The sequence below is a fragment of the Monodon monoceros genome, unplaced genomic scaffold, assembly GCF_005190385.1.
Source record: "Monodon monoceros isolate NGI ecotype Baffin Bay Population unplaced genomic scaffold, NGI_Narwhal_1 Super_Scaffold_18, whole genome shotgun sequence".
Lineage (NCBI taxonomy): Eukaryota > Metazoa > Chordata > Mammalia > Artiodactyla > Monodontidae > Monodon > Monodon monoceros.
In genome coordinates this window covers 17,954,497-17,973,461 of record NW_021703774.1, presented here as the reverse complement: position 1 = coordinate 17,973,461, position 18,965 = coordinate 17,954,497, and the positions used below count along the sequence as shown (strand labels likewise).

The 18,965-nt window shown below is 37.7% G+C and overlaps 1 protein-coding gene across 1 annotated transcript in view; it reads left to right on the top strand.

Annotated features, from left to right (window-relative positions):
• EPRS (glutamyl-prolyl-tRNA synthetase) overlaps positions 1 to 18,965 on the top strand; it is a 68,363-nt gene that overhangs the window by 26,041 nt on the left and 23,357 nt on the right. The window contains exons 14-18 of the mRNA XM_029228428.1: positions 2,329 to 2,465; positions 3,868 to 4,075; positions 4,689 to 4,801; positions 8,226 to 8,343; positions 13,756 to 14,112. Of these exons, the coding sequence (XP_029084261.1) occupies positions 2,329 to 2,465; positions 3,868 to 4,075; positions 4,689 to 4,801; positions 8,226 to 8,343; positions 13,756 to 14,112 (933 nt within the window). The remainder of the gene's footprint in view (positions 1 to 2,328; positions 2,466 to 3,867; positions 4,076 to 4,688; positions 4,802 to 8,225; positions 8,344 to 13,755; positions 14,113 to 18,965) is intronic.

Sequence of the window (18,965 nt, the reverse complement as noted above, 5' to 3'; positions counted from 1 at the left end):
TCTTTGTCCATTTATCTGTTGATGGACACTTCGGTTGCTTCCATATCTTGGCAATTGTAAGCAATGCTGCTATGCACATGGGGGTGCATGTATCTTTTCGAATTAGTGTTTTTGTTTTTCTCGGATATATACCCAGGAGTGGAATTGCTGAGTCTTATGGTACTTTTATGTTTAGTTTTTGGAGAAACCTCCATGCCGTTTTCCACAGTGGCTGCACCAATTTACATTCCCACCAGCAGTGCACAAGTGTTCTCTTCTCTCCACATCCTCGCCAGCATTTGTTATTTGTGTTCTTTTTGATGGTAGCCGTTCTGACAGGCGCAAGGTTACAGTATCTCATTGTGGTTTTGGTTTGCATTTCCCTGATGATTATCGATGTTAAGCATCTTTTCATATGCCTGTTGGCCATCTGCATTTCCTCTGGCAAAACGTCTATTCACTTCTTCTGTCCATTTTTAAATTGGCTTGTTTATTTTTTTGATGTTGAATTGTATGAGCTGTTTAAGAATTTGATACTAATTGAAGTAAATGTTTTTGTGGATTTCTTACTGAAGAAATTTATTCTAGCAGTATTACTATCCACAGCACATCACACAGAACTGTTACACTCGGTGCCTATTTTTTATTTTGTGGAGATAGCATATTAGTGTATAATAAGAATTTATTTCTTCCTGGAGGTATTATATAATCCATGCTCTTATCTCTGTGTGAAAGCTGAGGTGCATTCTCTATTAGCTGGGTTATTCGCTGTTGCCTTTAAGCCAAAACATTTGACCTAATAGTATTGAATCACAGCTTGAGTCCAGAGTCTATCATGCTGCCATTGGCTCTGTTTTAGAAAATATCAGTGAAGTGACAATGAAATTTGTCTATCTGAATTCGGAATATAAATCTTAAATACAGGTAGCAGGGAGTTCCTCTTAGTTAAGCCATGTTTGTTGTCTCACACGGTTATAACTGCTAGGTTGATAGTCTTGAAGAAAAAATAGATCCTTTTGTTCTAGCTTTGTGAGTTGTCTGTAAATATCTTTATTATCTAATGAAGCTTACGTCCATAGACTAACTCACTCATATACTAATAGACTAATATATTCATAACCTTACTCATAACTATGTTACGTTCATAGACTTACTCAGGTGTAAGGTGATATGTTTCATGAACAGTTATAAGTGTTTTAAGTGGTAACCTATGATTGCCTTTCTCTGTATGACATTAGCTTCTTTTTAATTTGGAAGACTTATTTTAAGGGTACCCCTAATAAGACTTGGGGAGAGAGTGTGTGTGTGTGTGTGTGTGTGAGTGTGTGTGAGTGTGAGATTGATTTGGCTTTACTGTTGCCTTTATCTTGCATCTGATGGGTTCAACCAGGTGAATGGTGGTTTCTGATGTATCATATCGCCCACTACAGTTAGCTTAAATGTGAAGCTTAATGTTTTAAAATTTGAACGGTGAGAATAAAACTTTTAAGGGTGCTTATTTGTAATAATAAAGAATAAGTAATAGTTAAATAACTAATTGATTAGGAAACACTTTAAATGATGACTGGATTGCTCAGTTTGCTCTGTGGAATTTTCATTATCCTTTCCCTCACAAAGTGTTCTGTATTTAGCCTGTCAGTATTCTGTTCTGAGCCCAGCATAGTATAAGTTGTTGCAACATACTGACTTTTTTCAAGTGCATTGGTGCATTCAGTGAACAATTATTGAACGCGTGTTATTTAACATTTATTCAAAGGATCTTCTTACACTTTTTTTTCTTTTGATTTCGGTCAAACAAAAATCTGAAATTTAACAAATATAGCATTCTTTGTATTTTCTGGATCTGTTTTTCTTCTTCATATAATATATACTGAAAAGGCAGAAAATTCATCTTTCTGTACATGTATGCTACTGTCTTTCAAATTTGTCTCCTAAAATGTGAAAGATCTACCATTTCCTGCTAAGATGACATCTGTTCCTATAGTGACGTTCCACAGCCACTGATGAGGAATGACTTTATTTTCTCCTTTGCTGCAAAAGCAGTGAGATTTTTGAGGGCTAGCAAAGCAGATTCTGGTTGGAGGGACACTGTGAGACAAATACTGTCTTAGCTGTAAAAACAAAGAATGATTGTTTTAGGCTGGAAGTAATCTCAGGGGCAGACCACCGTCATCTGACTCCAGTATATTATTGGTCAGGTGTCTGACCCAGGGTCACAGAGCTGGGAATCAGACTAATACAGATGACTTCTGTTTTTGTTAAGGAATAAAATGAATGAATGTAGAAATTTCATACTGGGTTCAATAGTTGTTGTTTCAACCAACATTCCCTTTTTTTTTTTTTAATCAGAATCCTGATGTTGGCTTGAAACCCGTCTGGTATAGTCCTAAAGTTTTCATTGAAGGTGCTGACGCAGAGACGTTGTCAGAGGGTGAGACGGTTACATTTATAAATTGGGGCAACATCAATATTACTAAAATACACAGGTAAGAACTTTTTGTTTGTTTTCAAATAAATATGGAAGGAAAGTCTTTTATGTTTATTCATTTATTAAAAATTACCTAATTCAGACCCATTGATGGTGCTGGCTGGTACATCTACCCAGGCGTAGATGCTGCAGATTCTGGACACATTAAGGTTTTTTTCCATATATATTTCATTACATTAATAGAGTATTAGGATATTGCTGGTGATGTTGAAAACGACAGCATGTAGATATAAAAAATAATTCTAATGCTTTAGGCCCCCCTTTTATCATCTAATTCTCAGAATGCGATTGCATGGTGGAGAGATCCTTTGGACAGAAATTGTATGTATAACATTCTGTATATCCTAAAGTCTACTTTATTTTTTATTTTTAAATTTTTTTTATTAATTAATTTTTATTGGAGTACAGTTGCTTTACAATGTTGTGTTAGCTTCTGCTGCACAGCAAAAATGAATCAGCTGTACATATACATATATCCCCTCCCTTTTGGCTTTCCCTCCCATTTAGGACACCACAGGGCATTAAGTAGAGTTCCCTATGCTATACAGTATGTTCCCAATAGTTGTCTATTTTATACCTAGTATCAGTAGTGTATGTGTGTCAGTCCCAGTCTCCTAATTCCTCCCGCCCCACCCCTTTCCCCCTCGGTATCCATACTTTTGTTCTCTACGTCTGTGTCTCTGTTTCTGCTTTGCGAATATGGTCCTCTATACCATTTTTCTAGATTCCACATGTATGGGTTAATATACGATATTTGTTTTTCTCTTTCTGACTTAACTTCACTCTATATGACAGTTTCTAGGTCCATCCACGTCTCTACAAATGACCCACTTTTGTTCCTTTTTATGGCTAATATTCCACTGTATATACGTACCACATCTTTTTTATCCATTACTCTGTTGATGGACACTAAAATCTACTTTAAATTTAATCGTTTTGTGCTGAATATGAACTTTCCAGTTATTATAGTGTGCTACACTTAACAGTTCTTAAGATTACACAAATGGGACATAGTATGCTAAGATTAATATAGTAAACTCTGAAATATCAATTGTCGTGTCATTACATATGATGTCAAGTAATTGATAAATGTTTTGAAAATACAGTGTTTTAGATTTTTTAATGTTTACTCCAGGTGACTCTAAAATTCATAAACATGTTCATGTTCTTCATCAGATGTATGGGGGATCTGTCCACATATTAGTATCTTGATAGCAGGGACTCTACTTCATTCATCTCTTAACCAGTTAATGTCTGGCACCTACTAGAAACTCAAATGTTTTATTTGAAATTTTTCCAAAGAAAATTCCCTATCCATTTTTTACAGGTACAGAACAAAATAATGCATTTGTGGCAGTTAAGGTTTGTTTTCTGAAAACACTTTCCTATCTTATTTTTAGAAATGCAGAAGGAAAAATTGTATCTCTTGATGCAAAATTGAATTTGGAGAACAAAGACTATAAGAAAACCACTAAGATCACATGGCTTGCCGAGACTGAACGTGCTCTTCCTGTCCCAGCAATCTGTGTCACTTACGAGCACTTGATCACAAAGCCCGTACTGGGAAAAGACGAGGACTTTAAGCAGTATGTCAACAAGAACAGTAAGGTAGCCTCCTGAAAGAAACCCTATTTCATCTTGCTCTGTTGTATCAGTATAACCTTTTCTTTATAATTTTTAAAATTAGTTTTAAGTATTTGTTTCCTCAGATAAAATGGAAAAGATTTCTAGAATTTTGTTAAAAATGATACAAAAGAATAATGTTCCCATTTTATAAATTCTAGAAACGGAGGCACAGTGAGGTTCAGTAAGTTGCTTGAGGACAGGAAATAAGGCGTAGAGCTGGGGTTCAAACCCAGGCCTCCTGGCTCTAGAGCCCTTGTGCTTTAGTGCTGCGCCAGCGTGCCTTTCAGCTAGGTCTGTGTGCTTCTTGTATTGTACTTCATATTTATAGTGGGAAATTTCTTTATATCTGAAGGGACGCCAATCAAGTTAGTTAAAAAGTTCATGAAGCCCATCAGTATATAAATGTTAACTTTTAGAAATATAATGAATAATTGTTATTTATTTTAATATTTCACTGTTTTACTGCATGTGCTTAAGTAGTAAAGTTTTTAACATATCCTGTTAGAGCTACTGGAAAAGCTGCTTGCATTTTAGGGTTGTTTTTAGTGCTCTGATGTTCAAGAAAGTGTATTTTGGTGTTATACCATCTTTACAGCATGAAGAATTAATGCTGGGGGATCCCTGCCTTAAGGATTTGAAAAAAGGAGACATTATACAACTCCAGAGAAGAGGCTTCTTCATATGTGATCAACCTTATGAACCCATTAGGTAAATCAGTGTAACTGAACATTTAAATGAAAATGCTTAAAATTCTTATAATGAATAATATTTTAAAGATTGAACTTCCACTAAAATACTGTACCTGACAATTCTCTGTTCGGTTTCATTTGTTCTTCTGTATTTACTGTTTCAGACATCATTGTAACAAATTTTAACTTTGAAACAGCATAATAACAAATTTTATTTCTAGAACTAAACCATTCATCTTCACATGGTCCAAGTACAAAGAAAAAAATTTCAGTGTTATCTTTGGATAAACATTATAACTATTACCTTTTTTTTTCTAAATTTATTTTTTATTGAAGTATAGTTGATTTACAGTGTTGTATTAATTACCGCTGTACAGCAGAGTAATTCAGTTGCACATATATATATATACATTTTCATATTCTTTTCCATTATGGTTTATCACAGGCAGCTTTTCTTTATAGTGTACTTTAATTAGATATATTGTAGAATACAAATAGTATAGCAGGTACAGTTAGAGGATTATAACAAATGTTTGTGTTTTTTTTAAACCATGAAGTAATAGAATTACTAGGAGAACTTTCAGTCTCTGAATTTTTGTTCGCGTTTCTTTTTTTTGTCTTTGCTGTTTTTTTATTGCATCTCTTTAACTTTGTGATCAGACCTCACTCCTGAACTCCAGACTTGTGAATCTAATTAATGCCTTTTAGACATCTCTGAATAGATAACTTTCAAGGACCTCAAACTTCAAAATTCAAGATCCTAGTTACCATCTCTCCTCAGTTCTTCTCCTTCATCCCCCATTCTAATCAGTAAACCTTGTTGTTTGTACTGCTTGCCTAGTTCATCTCTGTGCTTCTACTGCTCTGCCTTTGTTTCAGGCCCTTAGCATTTCTTCCTTGATTGCCAAAACAGTTTCTAAAGTAGTCTCTTCCTTCCAGTTTTGCACTTTTCTGATCCACTTTTCATATGGCCCCCGGTCTAAAAATTTCAGAGTAACAATTTTATCACATTATCCCCCCCTGCTTAATAATTCTTGTTAGCTTCAGAGGAAAATCTAAACTTCTTAGTTTGGCGTGCAAGAGTTTCCATGTAATGGCCTCTCGACCCACCTGAGCCATCTGTGTTGTAGCTGACCTCTTCCTCCCTTCTGTTCAAGATACTGCATTGCTTGGGGCTTTCCAAAGTCATCAGCTACCTTTGAACTTCTTGCTTTTTCCTGGAATGGCCGTGCTTCTTTTTCTTCATCTGGGTAACCTTTCAAATGTTACTTCTTCCAGAGCTTTCTTGTATTCCTCTAATCTGGATAGGCACCCAACCTATGTGTCCCCATTGCAGCGAGCACTTTCCTCTTTAGAATATTTATCACATGCTGTTGTATCTATCTTTCTGTCTGTCTGTCTATCTATCTATCTATCTTGTTTCCACCACTGGAAATTCATTAAGGGCAGATACTTTTTTCATGTTCATCTTAGTATCACGTTGCCGTTAGTCAAATAAGACCATGTGTGTAAACAGCGTGCACAGTGCCCAGTACTTATTAAGCCCTTGTTAAATATTTAGTGATGGTGGTCGTGGTGGTGGTGGTAGTGGTAGTGGTAGTGATAGTGATGGTACCAACTAGAGTCATGCCCAGAAGAGAGTAGGCTCTCAGTTTATTCTGAAAGATTGTTGAACGTTTTGACAAATGGTGCTGTATCAGCAACCACGTGCAAGAGTGAACGAACCCCTACCTCATACCATGTATAAAAATTAACTCAAATATGGATCAAAGACCTGAATGTAAGAGCTAAACTATAAAACTCTTAAAGGAAAACATAAGTTTAAGTCTTTGTAATCTTAGCAGTGCTTTCTTAAATATAACACCTAAAGCATAAGCAACCAAAGAAAATATACATAAATTGGACTATATCAAAAATTTTTGTGCTTCAGAGGACACCATCAGGAAAGTGAAAAGACAGTCCACAGAATGAGAGAAAAATATTTGCACATGTATCTGATAAAGGACTTGTATGCAGAATAAATAAAGAATCCTTACAACTTGATAATAAAAAGACAGTTAAAAACGGACAAAGACATTCTCCAAAGCAGATATACAAGTGGTCAATAAGCACATGAATAGATGCTCAATATTATTAGTTATTAGGAAAATGCAAATCAAGACCACAGTGAGATATAATTCCATATCCCCTTGGATGGCTGTAATCAAGAAGGCAGGCAGTAACAAGTGTTGAGGATGTGGAGAAGTTGGAACCCTCATACATTGCTAATAGGATTGTAAAATGATGTAGTTACTTTGGAAAACAAAGTGGCAGTTCCTCAAAAAGTTAAATATGGTGTTATCATTTGACCTAGCATTTCCACTTTTATATGTATACCCAAGAAAAGTAATAACATATGTTCACACAAAAATTTGTACATGAATGTACAGCAGCATCATTCGTAATAGACAAAAGGTACGAACAACCCAAATGTCCCAGCAGCTGATGAATGGATAAACAAAATGTGGTGTATCCATACAAGGGAATATTGTTCAGCCATAAAAAAAAGTGAAGCGCTGATTCGTGCTATAACATGCGTGAACCTTGTAAGCATTATGCTAAGTGAAGTAAGCTAGTCGCAACAGACCGCGTATTGTATGATTTCATTTATATGACATGTCCAGAATAGACAGATTCTTACAAACAAAGTTAGATTAGTGGTTGCTAGGGACCAGAGGCATGGGAGACTGGCAAGTGATAGATAAAGGGTACAAAGATTCTTTTTAGGGTGGTGAGAATGTTTTAAAATTAGATAGTGGTGATGGTTGCACAATTTTATGTAACCAGGGAATAGTGTACTTTCAAAGGGTGGATTTTTTGGTATGTGAATTATATTTCAATAAGGCCGTATTCAGAAATACTGAAGAGATGTATAGCATTCTATTGTTATTAAATTCTCTCACTTATTTTTACTCTGTGGCCTTTGCCACAAAATTCAAAAAAATATTTTGCTTATGAGTAGTCTCAAGGGCAGTGGATTTTGCTAATGACTGTACCCTTTAGAATTGAGAAATTCTTACAAAATAAATGTTTTACAGAAATTCTTCTGCTCATAAGCAGATTAGGTGTGGTATGTAGATGCATTTCTTTTAAGTCAAGAGTGAGACCATGAACATCCACTAATGCCATTTCTGGTGGCCAAAGTAGATGTAACTTTGTCCTGGACTTAGCATTTTCATATCCACGAAAGTTCATAAATTGAAAGTTTATATGACATGTCAATTTTTATATATTGTTTTTAAACTACTCTGAAGAGACTCTGATTTGAATAAGAGAATGGACTATTTACTTATACCTTGAAAAGTATTAACAGTGCCATTGAATTAATCTGGGAATTCAGTTTTAATTGCTGTTCAGATAATTTTGTTGAAACAAACTTTTTTGTCCCTGCATTTTCTTTTTAGTCCATATAGTTGCATAGAAGCTCCTTGCATTCTGATATACATTCCTGATGGGCATACGAAGGAAATGCCAACATCTGGGTCAAAGGAAAAGGCCAAAGTAGAAACAACAAAGAATGAGGTAAATAATTTACTTTTATGGATATGTCTCTAATCAGTGATCTTTCTGTCCTAGGGTTTAGAGTCTGTTTGTTTACAAAGATTGTCTTCCTCACTGTTGAGATCGAAGAAGACAATAACTCTAACTTTTGCGATTTTTGTTGTTGTTGTTCTTTCTTGTAAGGTTTTAAAACACCCTGCAAAACAAGATTTTCAAAAGTTAATTTTTTTTATGTGAAAGAGTAAGAAAGACTAGATTAAAAGAATCTTTTAGAAAAGGCTTTTTTTAATTCTAATAGAGCTGTAGTAGATCCTTGCCCAAGAAAACAAGTCGTTACGACAGTGTTAGGACAGTGACCTGGTTTTCTGGCTCCCTGTCTGCACTTTATCAAACTCCAGTGCATCTTGGAGAAGAGCTCCCAGCAGTCATTGAGGGTTAGAAAAGAGAAAAAGGGCAAATGAGAAACTTTGCCTCTTTCTGGTTTTTTTTCATCTTGGGGGTAATGCTTAATCTCTGTCTTTAAGAATGAGTTAGGAATCTTCCTGGCAGTCCGGGTCTGGAGGACATTCCAGATAGAGACACAGCTTCTGTCCTCATTTTACAGGATGTGGATTTGAGAGGCCGTGACATGTCTAGAGAATTAGGGGGTTTATTGTGCAGGCCAGAGGTCCTCAAACTTCCTCATTTCATAGCACCCTTAGTTTCCCAGTAATTTTTTTCATGACACCTCTAGGCTGAATGAAATTCCTAACTGTTCTCTTTATTAAGTAGTTAAGTTCAAGCAACTAGATAAATATTTATATCCCAGTAACTTAGTAGCCATTTGAAAAAAATAATATGCATAAATTGAAGGAAAAGAAACTTAAATTTCATTTATAAAAGATTTTGTTCTTAAATGTTAGATATTTAAATTACATTCTTATTTTTATTTCATTCTTAAAATGACATATCAATTGAAAGAAAAAAATAATACTTTTATTTCTTTCTTGAACCTTGGACTCAGATTGGACACTACCATGCTTATTTTCTGTTTCCACAATGATTTTCCTGTGGTATTTGATTTTTAACAAAACAGCTGTGAAAAATCCAGCTTTGCAAAGATATGGCATCATTGAAAGGAATGTAGCACAAACTAATGTTGAAACCCAGCCACCTTGAACTTGTAGTATGCAGTGTTTGACAGATGTTGGATATATTACTGTTTACCTTAGATATTTAAAACATCCCGTGGTGTCCCTAGGAATTTCCAGTGGCTCCCTGGAACACCTTGCTGCATACTTTGGGGTCCATAGGTGTTGGCAGTTGGGTAGTCATTGAAGATTTGGTAGCAGTGAAGAAGACAGTTTGGAGGGTGGATTGGATGTAGGATTAGAAGGTGTGATAAGTGGTCAGGAAGCCAGAGCATGAGGGCATGGAGGAAATAAAGTAGGACATGAATTCAGGTAGTAAAATAGGAAGACAGTAACTTCTAGTTTTGTTTTGGTTGACTAGGTAAGTGAGTGGTAAATAACCTGAGCTAGGGAAGACCGAAGCACAGTTTATTAGGAGATACAAGTTTGGAGCTGTTAAGAGCGGGAATGTCATGAATTGAGCTTTTAATTTACACAAACTAAAAGCTATGTAGTCTTAGCCAAAAGAAAATTAAAGGAAGAGAAGTAAGAATTTAAGTAGGGCAGTATCCCTGTGCTATTTATATACCAGCAGTTCTCAAACTTTTTGGTTTCGCACTTAGAAATGATTGAGGACCTTCGTTTACATGGATTATATTTATCAGTGTTTGCCATTAAAATTGAGAAGTATTAAAAGAATTTATTAATTCATTTAAAAAATAGCAATAATAAAAACTGTATGTTTATATAAATAACTTTTTTTTAGAAAAGTAACTGTTTTCTAAAAGAAAACTTTTAGTTAGGAGAGTGGTATGGTTTTGCATTTTTGCAAATCTTTTTAATTTGCCTTAGCCTCCATAAAACTGCACTGTGTACTCATGAGAGAGTGAGAGCAAAAACTACAAATTACATCTTATTATCATGAAAATAGCTGTGACCTTGCAGACCTCCTTTGAAAAGGTCTCAGAAACCCTCTGGGGTTTGTAGGCCACACCTTGAGAACTGCTAGTATATATACTAGAATAGCACGAGATGGGAAATTTGGCTACTGTTCCCTCATTGGTCCCAATTTACACCTGTGCCTCTCATCTTTTACATTTCCTGTAAAGTTATTAGCATTATGCTATGAGTTAATGTATGTGTTCTTTATTTTCGGTCTTCATTGCTGCACATGGGCTTTCTCTAGTTGTGGCGAGCAGGGGCTGCTCTTTGTTGTGGTGTGTGGGCTTCTCATTGTGGTGGCTTCTTGTTGCGGAGCATGGGCTCTAGGCATGCGAGCTTCAGTAGTTGTGGCATGCGGGCTCAGTAGTTGTGGCTCGCAGCACCTAGAGCGCAGGCTCAGTAGTTGTGGCCCACGGGCTTTAGTTGCTCTGCATGTGGGATCTTCCTGCACCAGGGCTTGAACCCGTGTCCTCTGCATTGGCAGGCAGATTCTTAACCACTGTGCCACCAGGGAAGCCCCAGTGCGTGTGTTCTGAAAAACTTTATGTTCTACAAGATGACATACTAATCAGGAAAAATAGGATTGGGGCAAACCACTGAAAACTACATCTTTTATGGTTTCATTCATATTGTGGCTGGGTAGCAGTCATTGAAGGCTCAGCGAGGCCGGACATCCCAAATGGCTCACCCACATGGGTGGCAGTCGATGCTGGCTGTTGGCTAGGAGCTCAGTGGAGGTGTTGACAGAGAGCTGCAGCATGAGTGTCAGGGTAGTGAGACTTCGTATATGACAGATCAGGGCTCCAAAAGTGAGTGTCCAGTAGACAGGTTCGAAGCATCACTGTATGGTTTATGATTTAACCTCGGAAACCTCACATAGAGTCCCTTCTGCCATGTTGTATTGGTTGAGCAGTCATAACCTTGCCCAGATTCAAGGGAGAGGATGTAGAGGCTTCTTGGTGGGAGGAGTATCCAAAAGGTTTTGGAAAAGCTTTGAAACCTGCGCAGATCCTAATAGAAGTTAAAATACAGTTGACAGGCATTTGTACCCAACATTGCAGTCAACCATCATTGCAGCCTTAAACCTTAGGGGTATTGCTCTCTCTTTTGATATATGGATCTTTGACGGTATTTGCCTCCAGTAGATACCGGTGTTATCAAAATTAAAGTCTGGGGCTTCCCTGGTGGCGCAGTGGTTAACAGTCCACCTGCCAATGCAAGGGACATGGGTTCGAGCCCTGGCCCGGGAAGATCTCACATGCCGTGGAGCAACTAATCCCGTGCAGCACAAGTACTGAGCCTGAGCTCTAGAGCCTGCAAGCCACAACTACTGAGCGCACGTGCCACAACTGCTGCAGCCTGCGTGCCTAGAGCCCGTGCTCCGCAACTAGAGAAGCCACGACAGTGGGAAGCCCGCGCACCTCAAGAAAGAGTAGCCCCCGCTCACTACAACTAGAGAAAGCCCGCGCACAGTAATGAAGACCCAACACAGCCAAAAATAAATAAGTAAATAAATTAATTAATTTAAAAAAAATTAAAGTCTGATCCAGGGAGTACCCTGCTTCAACACTTTTTTTTTTTTTTGAGCAGAAGAGGATATATATCTTTGAAGCTTCTTCATCCATGCTTACACCGTCATTAGATGGTTTAATGTTATGGAAAACATTTTTTTTAAAGTACCACCTGCCCTAAAGGAATGCACTTATACAGACTTTCTCATTCTCCTGTAAGATTGTCATGTATTCCTAAAGCTTTCTCTTTAATTGTGAGTAAGCTTTCTCCTTTATGCTCCTTTGATATAAAACATTAACACACTGGGAGAAAGCACGTACAAGGTGATGTGATTTTTCAGCATTATATTGATATTGCTCCCCTGTTTACCAACCATGAATGAGTCAGTTCATCTTACCAAAAATAAGTGTAGCAGAACAGACTGTATATAGTTTTTTTTTTTTTTTTCGGTACGCGGGCCTCCCACCGCTGCGGCCCCTCCCGCTGCGGAGCACAGGCCCCGGACGCGCAGGCTCAGAAGCCATGACTCACGGGCCCAGCCGCTCCACGGCACGCGGGATCCTCCCAGACCGGGGCATGAACCCGCGCCCCCTGCATCGGCAGGCAGACTCCCAACCACCGCGCCAACAGGGAAGCCCTGTATATAGTTTTGATACAATGGCTTCCTTTATTGTAGTCTTCCCTTATTATATAATATTATGCACTTATATATGCATATTAATGTTTATGATTGTATATATATATACCTCACTAAAAAAATACTATAAATTATGAGTGATTTAAGGAATTTGGGGGGGACTAATTTTTTAGTGTATGTGGTTTTTGACTTACATGGTGATTTTAGAACCTAATCTTCATGTAAAATGCAACTTTGATACAGCTTGAGGTGCCTCTTAGCTATCCAGGTAAAGATGTCTAGAAGACCTTTCAGAATACTGGGTCTGGTATCAGGACAGAGTTCTGGAGTAGAGCCAAACATTTTGGAGTTTAATACGTATGGCTCAATGAATATGTATGAGATTATTCTGAAAGATTAAGTAGAAGACCATTAAAGAAAAAAGTCACAGGGAAGGTATGGTGTAGCAGGGTTTTAAAGTTGGAAGGGTTTCAGTAGGAGGAGAACATTCTAAGCGGAAGAAGAGCATGTCATTGAGAATAAATATAGTTATTCACTATCCAGAAATCAGTTTAGGGAACATATCTCTGGATTTGTTGCACATGCTTATATACAACCATATGCCTATAAATATATAATTTTACACAAATGGAATTGTTTCACAGCATTACTATAAAATTGTTTCACAGTATTTCATGGAGCTCTTGCCTTGTCAACAATCTAGATATATCTCATCTTTTAAAAAGTTAGTAATAATACCTAACTCATTGATATTTACATTTTCTCAGCCTTTGTAACTAAGAGCTTTACATAGATTTATTACCTTTTATTTCCCATCAACCTGATGGGTTCAATGCAATTATTATCCCTCCCTTATGGTTAAAAAGCAGAACTGGCTTAAGTAACTAATTCAAGGTTGCACAGCTAGTGTGTGGTAGAGCAGTGATTTGTTCTCAGATCTGGTGGGTGTGTCATAATTTCTTTAAATAGTCCTCTAATGGTAATGATTTAGGTTCAGTTTTTTGCTGTAATAAAAATGCTCGAGTGAATATCTGTGTACCTCTACCTTTGTTTACTTCTGTTTTTTCTCATTAGGATAAATTTTTAGGAATGAGATTATTCATTTAAACTTCTTAAGGAGTAAAATTTTTAAATTTTGTTTTTAACTTAAAACATTAGAAAACAGTTTGATATAATTTTGTGGAAAGATTTTTAACATGAATTAATTTTACTTTTGGTTTTCTGCCTCTGTAGGAAGCTACTCCTCTTAAGACAATGTCAGCTCCTTTGAATAATACTTGTGCTACGTCTGAGGATTCCTTGGTCCTTTACAACAGAGTGGCTGTTCAAGGGGATGTGGTTCGTGAATTAAAAGCCAAGAAAGCAGCAAAGGAAGATATAGATGCAGCTGTAAAACAGCTTTTGGCTTTGAAGGCTGAATATAAGGAGAAAACTGGCCAGGAATATAAACTTGGAAATCCTCCTGCTGCGATAGTACAGAATGTTTCTTCTACATCGTCATCAGATATTCTGGAAAGTAAATCTCTGTATGATGAAGTTGCTGCACAAGGGGAGGTGGTTCGTAAACTGAAAGCTGAAAAAGCCCCTAAGGTCAGTATCCTGGAACGAGTTTAGACACATTGTAAGTAAGCTTATGAGGTCAAACGACCTAGGCTAGTCTCATCTTATGAGACGTGTTGTCTATAGACTGTCCGATTGAGTATTTTGACGTAACAGTCAACATTTATTGATACGTGCTATCTGCCAAGCTCTGGAAATATTAGTGCGAGGCAGCTTACCATCTAGTGGGGGCGTGGGGCTGAGCAAGAGCCATGCACAGACTGTAATCCTGTGGGATATGTATAAATGGCTCTCAGAAGTGTCTGTGTCTGTAAGTGGCAGGCAAGGGGGAACAGTTATAAAGGATATTTAAAGTAGTCCTGAAGTAGAAAAAGCCCTTTAAGGTGAATGACTTTCAGAGGAGGTACTCTTAAGTGTAGATCTGTGGTTCTCAAGCTTTACTGTGCATCAGAATTACCGGAGAGCTGGCTAAAACACAGGCTGCTGGGCCCTACCTCCTGAGTGTCTGCTTCAGTAAGTCCAGAGCATGCAGAGAGTATGCATTTGTAAAGAGTTGTTCAGGCGGTGCTGATGCCGCTAGCCTGGGACTGGGTGTAGAAGATGCACCAGCAAAAGGTCAAGGGGTATTCAGGGAATAATGAGTTGTCAAGAGGTTTCTGACCAGTGACTATTTCAGATTTTTTGTAGGGGAGCCCTCAAGTGATACCACATTTTGACTGAAGTATAAATTTCATTCTCGTTTTAACGGTATCTTTAGGCAAAACATTTAGCCAAGTGGGTGGTAGCACTGAGTGTGGAACAGGATTGCTTGTTCTAAATAAGAGGCAAAAGGAATGGCATCTGGGATAGAGAAGAATCAAGTTTAATAATCAAGACATGTGGTTCTACTGAAATAGTAGCATAGTTCTAAAACATGATCAAACTAGTAGTGCTGTAACTGGATAAGCTACCAAAAACTGTAGAATCTGGGCTGTGGCATGAACACAGAGAGGTGTGATGAACCACTAGGCTTGACTTATGTGACTGGAGGAGATCTGTTCTAAAATGTTCCTGGGGATCTGTGGTCTGGTCAACATCCTGGGCTTTGGTTGGAGAGTGATTAAGTAACTTGAGGTTGTAAATTCCTCACCTCATTAACAAGTTTTTCTGCATCTGACCCTGTCCCCTAAGATACTTTCATTCATGGACATTTGACCTCTGCTGAGGAGAGCAAACGCTTTGGGGAGATCTTGGGTTTTGCTCCAGAAGTTATTATTTTTCTGTCTCTTCATTGTGAAGTGTGAGAAATCTCTTCTCCTTTCTCTTTAATGAGCCTGTTGAAGTCCTGCATAGCTGTGATGCTCTAAAACAGCTTTGCTTCAGGGAATAAAGGCTGGTAGGTGTATGGGTTCGGCATATAAACCCTTGATATTTCCTATCCTGTGGTGAGGTTAGGAGCATTTTGTACTCTCTGTATATGTCATACACTAACCATGGACCCTTTTCTAGATATAATTTGAGGGGAAGGGCTTTGCTCTTTAAATTCCTTCATTCTGAGTAGAGCATGTGATATTCTGTGCTGATTCTTGGTCAGCTACTTATGTGTGGGGTAGTAACAACGGCAACCATTATACTCAGAGCAACAGCTAACTCTTATTTCCCATCCTGTTGGGTTAATGGATTACATTCATAAAATAGCACTGCTGAAGTTATGAAAATCAGCCTGTGGGTAAAAAACTCTAAATTTCTTTGGAAATTGGGCAGGTACTTTCACTAGGTGCTTTTTGATAATGATAAATGTGGTACTGAAATGAATCTGACTTCAGTGTAGTTTAACCTACATTTATTGAAAGCCTACAATGTATACCATATCTGTGTTTCAAAATATTACTTATATATATATATTTTTTTTCTTTCTCTAAATGCTAACAGTAGTAAATTGCTCTTTTTTCCTAGAGAACCAACACAGTTATTCTGAATGGAAGTGTTATGTAGACTATATCTGGCACTGTTCACTATACATTACTATTTTTGCATTTAATCCTCACAACACCACATACATTCAAATAATACTCCTTTTTTTATTTGTTGGTTTTAGTAGCCAATGAGAAACTACTTTCTGAAGTGAATATGAATGTAAAAGTAACTTCCTGAAGTTTGCAAAGCGTGGATTCCAATTTTGACTCATTCCCAAGTTATTTCCAGTTAGAGACATTCTAAGCACCAGAGAGTCATGGTTTTACTAGTTTGTTATTTATTAAGCAAGTCTGTGCTTGTTTTAACATTCGTAATTTATCTAAGCCGCTTTATCATTCCATTTCCTACGTCATGTTACTACCACTAAAGTAAGGAAAGTGGTCGGCTGAGGTTTTATAGTTATAGGTTTCAACGAGACTTTTCTTCCTCTATTCGTTCCCCCCCACCCCCTTTTCTTTTTCAGGATCAGATCGGTGATTCCGTGCACGAACTTTTAAGCATGAAGGCAGAATATAAGCATAATGTGGGCAAAGAATAAAAACCTTCAAGTTCACCCTCAGTGCCCCTTCAAGTCCACCTTCTGCTCCCCTTTCCTTTTCCTCCTGCCCAGTAGATTGTTGCATTAAAGTGGGGATCAAGCAAAGTGTGAGGTGGAAATCCAAGAACACGCCAAATATTTAATAACTCTTACCGCTGAGTTACTTTAATAGTTAAGGCCACTTTTCACATTTTAAGTATTAACTTTGAAAGTTTTAAAGTTACAGTTCCAAAAAATAAAGCTTTGATTTTGAACAGATTCCTCTGATTTGAAATTTGAGTGTTGTTGTTTTTTTTTTTGTGAGTGAAGTGTTTTGAACATGAATTTATAGTATTTCTTGAAATGGGAGTCAGAAAATGGTAAATCAAAGGTTTTATGGAATACTATGACACTTCAGACTCCAGGACAGGGCTTGGCAAACTGTGGCCTGCACCTGTGTTCTGTAAGTAAAATGTTACTGGAACACAACCACACTTACTAGTTTACATATTGTCCATGGCCGTTTTAGCCCTGTAATTCCAGAGCTGAGTAGTTGCAACAGACTTGCAAAGCCTAATATATTTACTGTCTGGCCTGGGCCCTTTATTATTGAAAAGTCTTTCCCTTAGTGGAAAGACTTTTCAGAACATTTATAGTTAAGGATTTTAAAAATTGAAGTAATGAATGGCAGCAAAATCAGATGATGACTACGTTGAATCAAAATAATAATCCACGATTGTTTCGTCTTGTCAAACCTCGTCTGTGTCGAGGGGGTGCTGGTCACCTTTTACTTCTGCGCCTGCAGCATTTTAATTCACAGCACCTTGCATTTCATGCCCCCAGTAATTCATCTTAAATGTTTCACCAACCTTTACTCTTTTGTATTTTACACCAATGTTTTTGGTTTTAAAACCCAAATCACAGTTTATCAAGAAAGGAAACACATTGTTATATCCCTTTGTCCATTAAACAGGCTGTTCTGGAAAACCACTACTCCTCACACCCACCCCAAATAGCCTTAAGAATTCTCAGGCCAAAAAATAAATGTCGTAGGCGGAGAAAATGAGAAGAAACAAACCCGTCTTTCCCTTGATGGTTTTGAGCTTCTTGTTTGGAATTTGTGTTAGTGGGTTTCTGCTATATTTGTATGTGGTACTTAATGCAAACTTAAATTTGCTCTAAGCAAGTATAAATCCAACCATCTTGTGAAAGAAGACATTTCACAAGACTTATTTCAGCTGAAGGATCTTCTAGGAAAATCAGAGGAGTTTGTATTGATTTATTTGTGTCAGAAAAGTAGCAGATGCATTGTGATGTAGGTAAGTGAACCAGGTGAGAAATGGCAAAACAGGTGTTCTAATCCAGGTTGACTGAGGAGTCTGGGCCCTTTCCTGTGCTGTATTGGTTCCTGGGATCCAGGTTCACTAATAGGCTGTTTCTTACAGGCTTAAGATAAACATAGATTTCTGATCCATTGATTTAGAGAAAAAATGCATTTCTTTGAAAACCTTCAAACTTTAAGTTTGCTAAATCTCCAAGCAGACTTTTTTTTTTTTTTTTTTTTTTTGCGGTACACGGGCCTCTAACTGTCGTGGCCTCTCCTGCTGTGGAGCACAGGCTCCGGACGCGCAGGCTCAGCAGCCATGGCTCACGGGCCCAGCCGCTCCGCGGTGTGTGGGATCTTCCCGGACCAGAGCACGAACCCGCATCCCCTGCATCGGCAGGCGGACTCTCAACCACTGCGCCAACAGGGAAGCCCCCAAGCAGACTTTTTAATATGATACAAGCTTCACACTCCCTCTCCCACATTTGAAAGACTCCCTCTTCTGATTACCATTCACCACCAACCTCCGCCCCCGCCCCCCCCCCCAGCGAAGTGAGAATCTTTGCTCTGGGGAGTCGTCATTAATGTGTGGAGGTGTAATTCCCTCAGCTGTGTTAGTGAGGAGCAAAGGTGGGTGACTGTGAATAGAGTTGGGAAAAAAATACAGTTTGAAAGAAGTATTTTTTAAAGCTTTTTTCACTGATCGTTGAGGTGCTGAGGCCATTTTGAAAGGTTCTGTTCTTACTATTTTGAATTGGTTAAGTTCTAGGTTTTTCTTTTTATTAAAGTTGCCGCCTTTCCCCATGGGGAAGTGTTTCCATCTAGTGGCTGCCGCAAAAACAGTTTGTGTACTTTTCATGCATTCCAGCCAGGTGTGTTCTTGTCCATTTTCTACGTTTTCAGTCATGTTTTAAATCATTCTTTCAACGTCATTTTTACTTCCTCAAATTCCCATCTTAAACCTTTACTGAAGTCTTTTTGTAGGCTGTTTCCATTCTCATTCATCCGCATCAACAATTATTTATTGAAAACTTTTTTCTTGTCTGTGTTGGCACATGTTAGGTGAGTTTAAAACAGCCTTTGTCC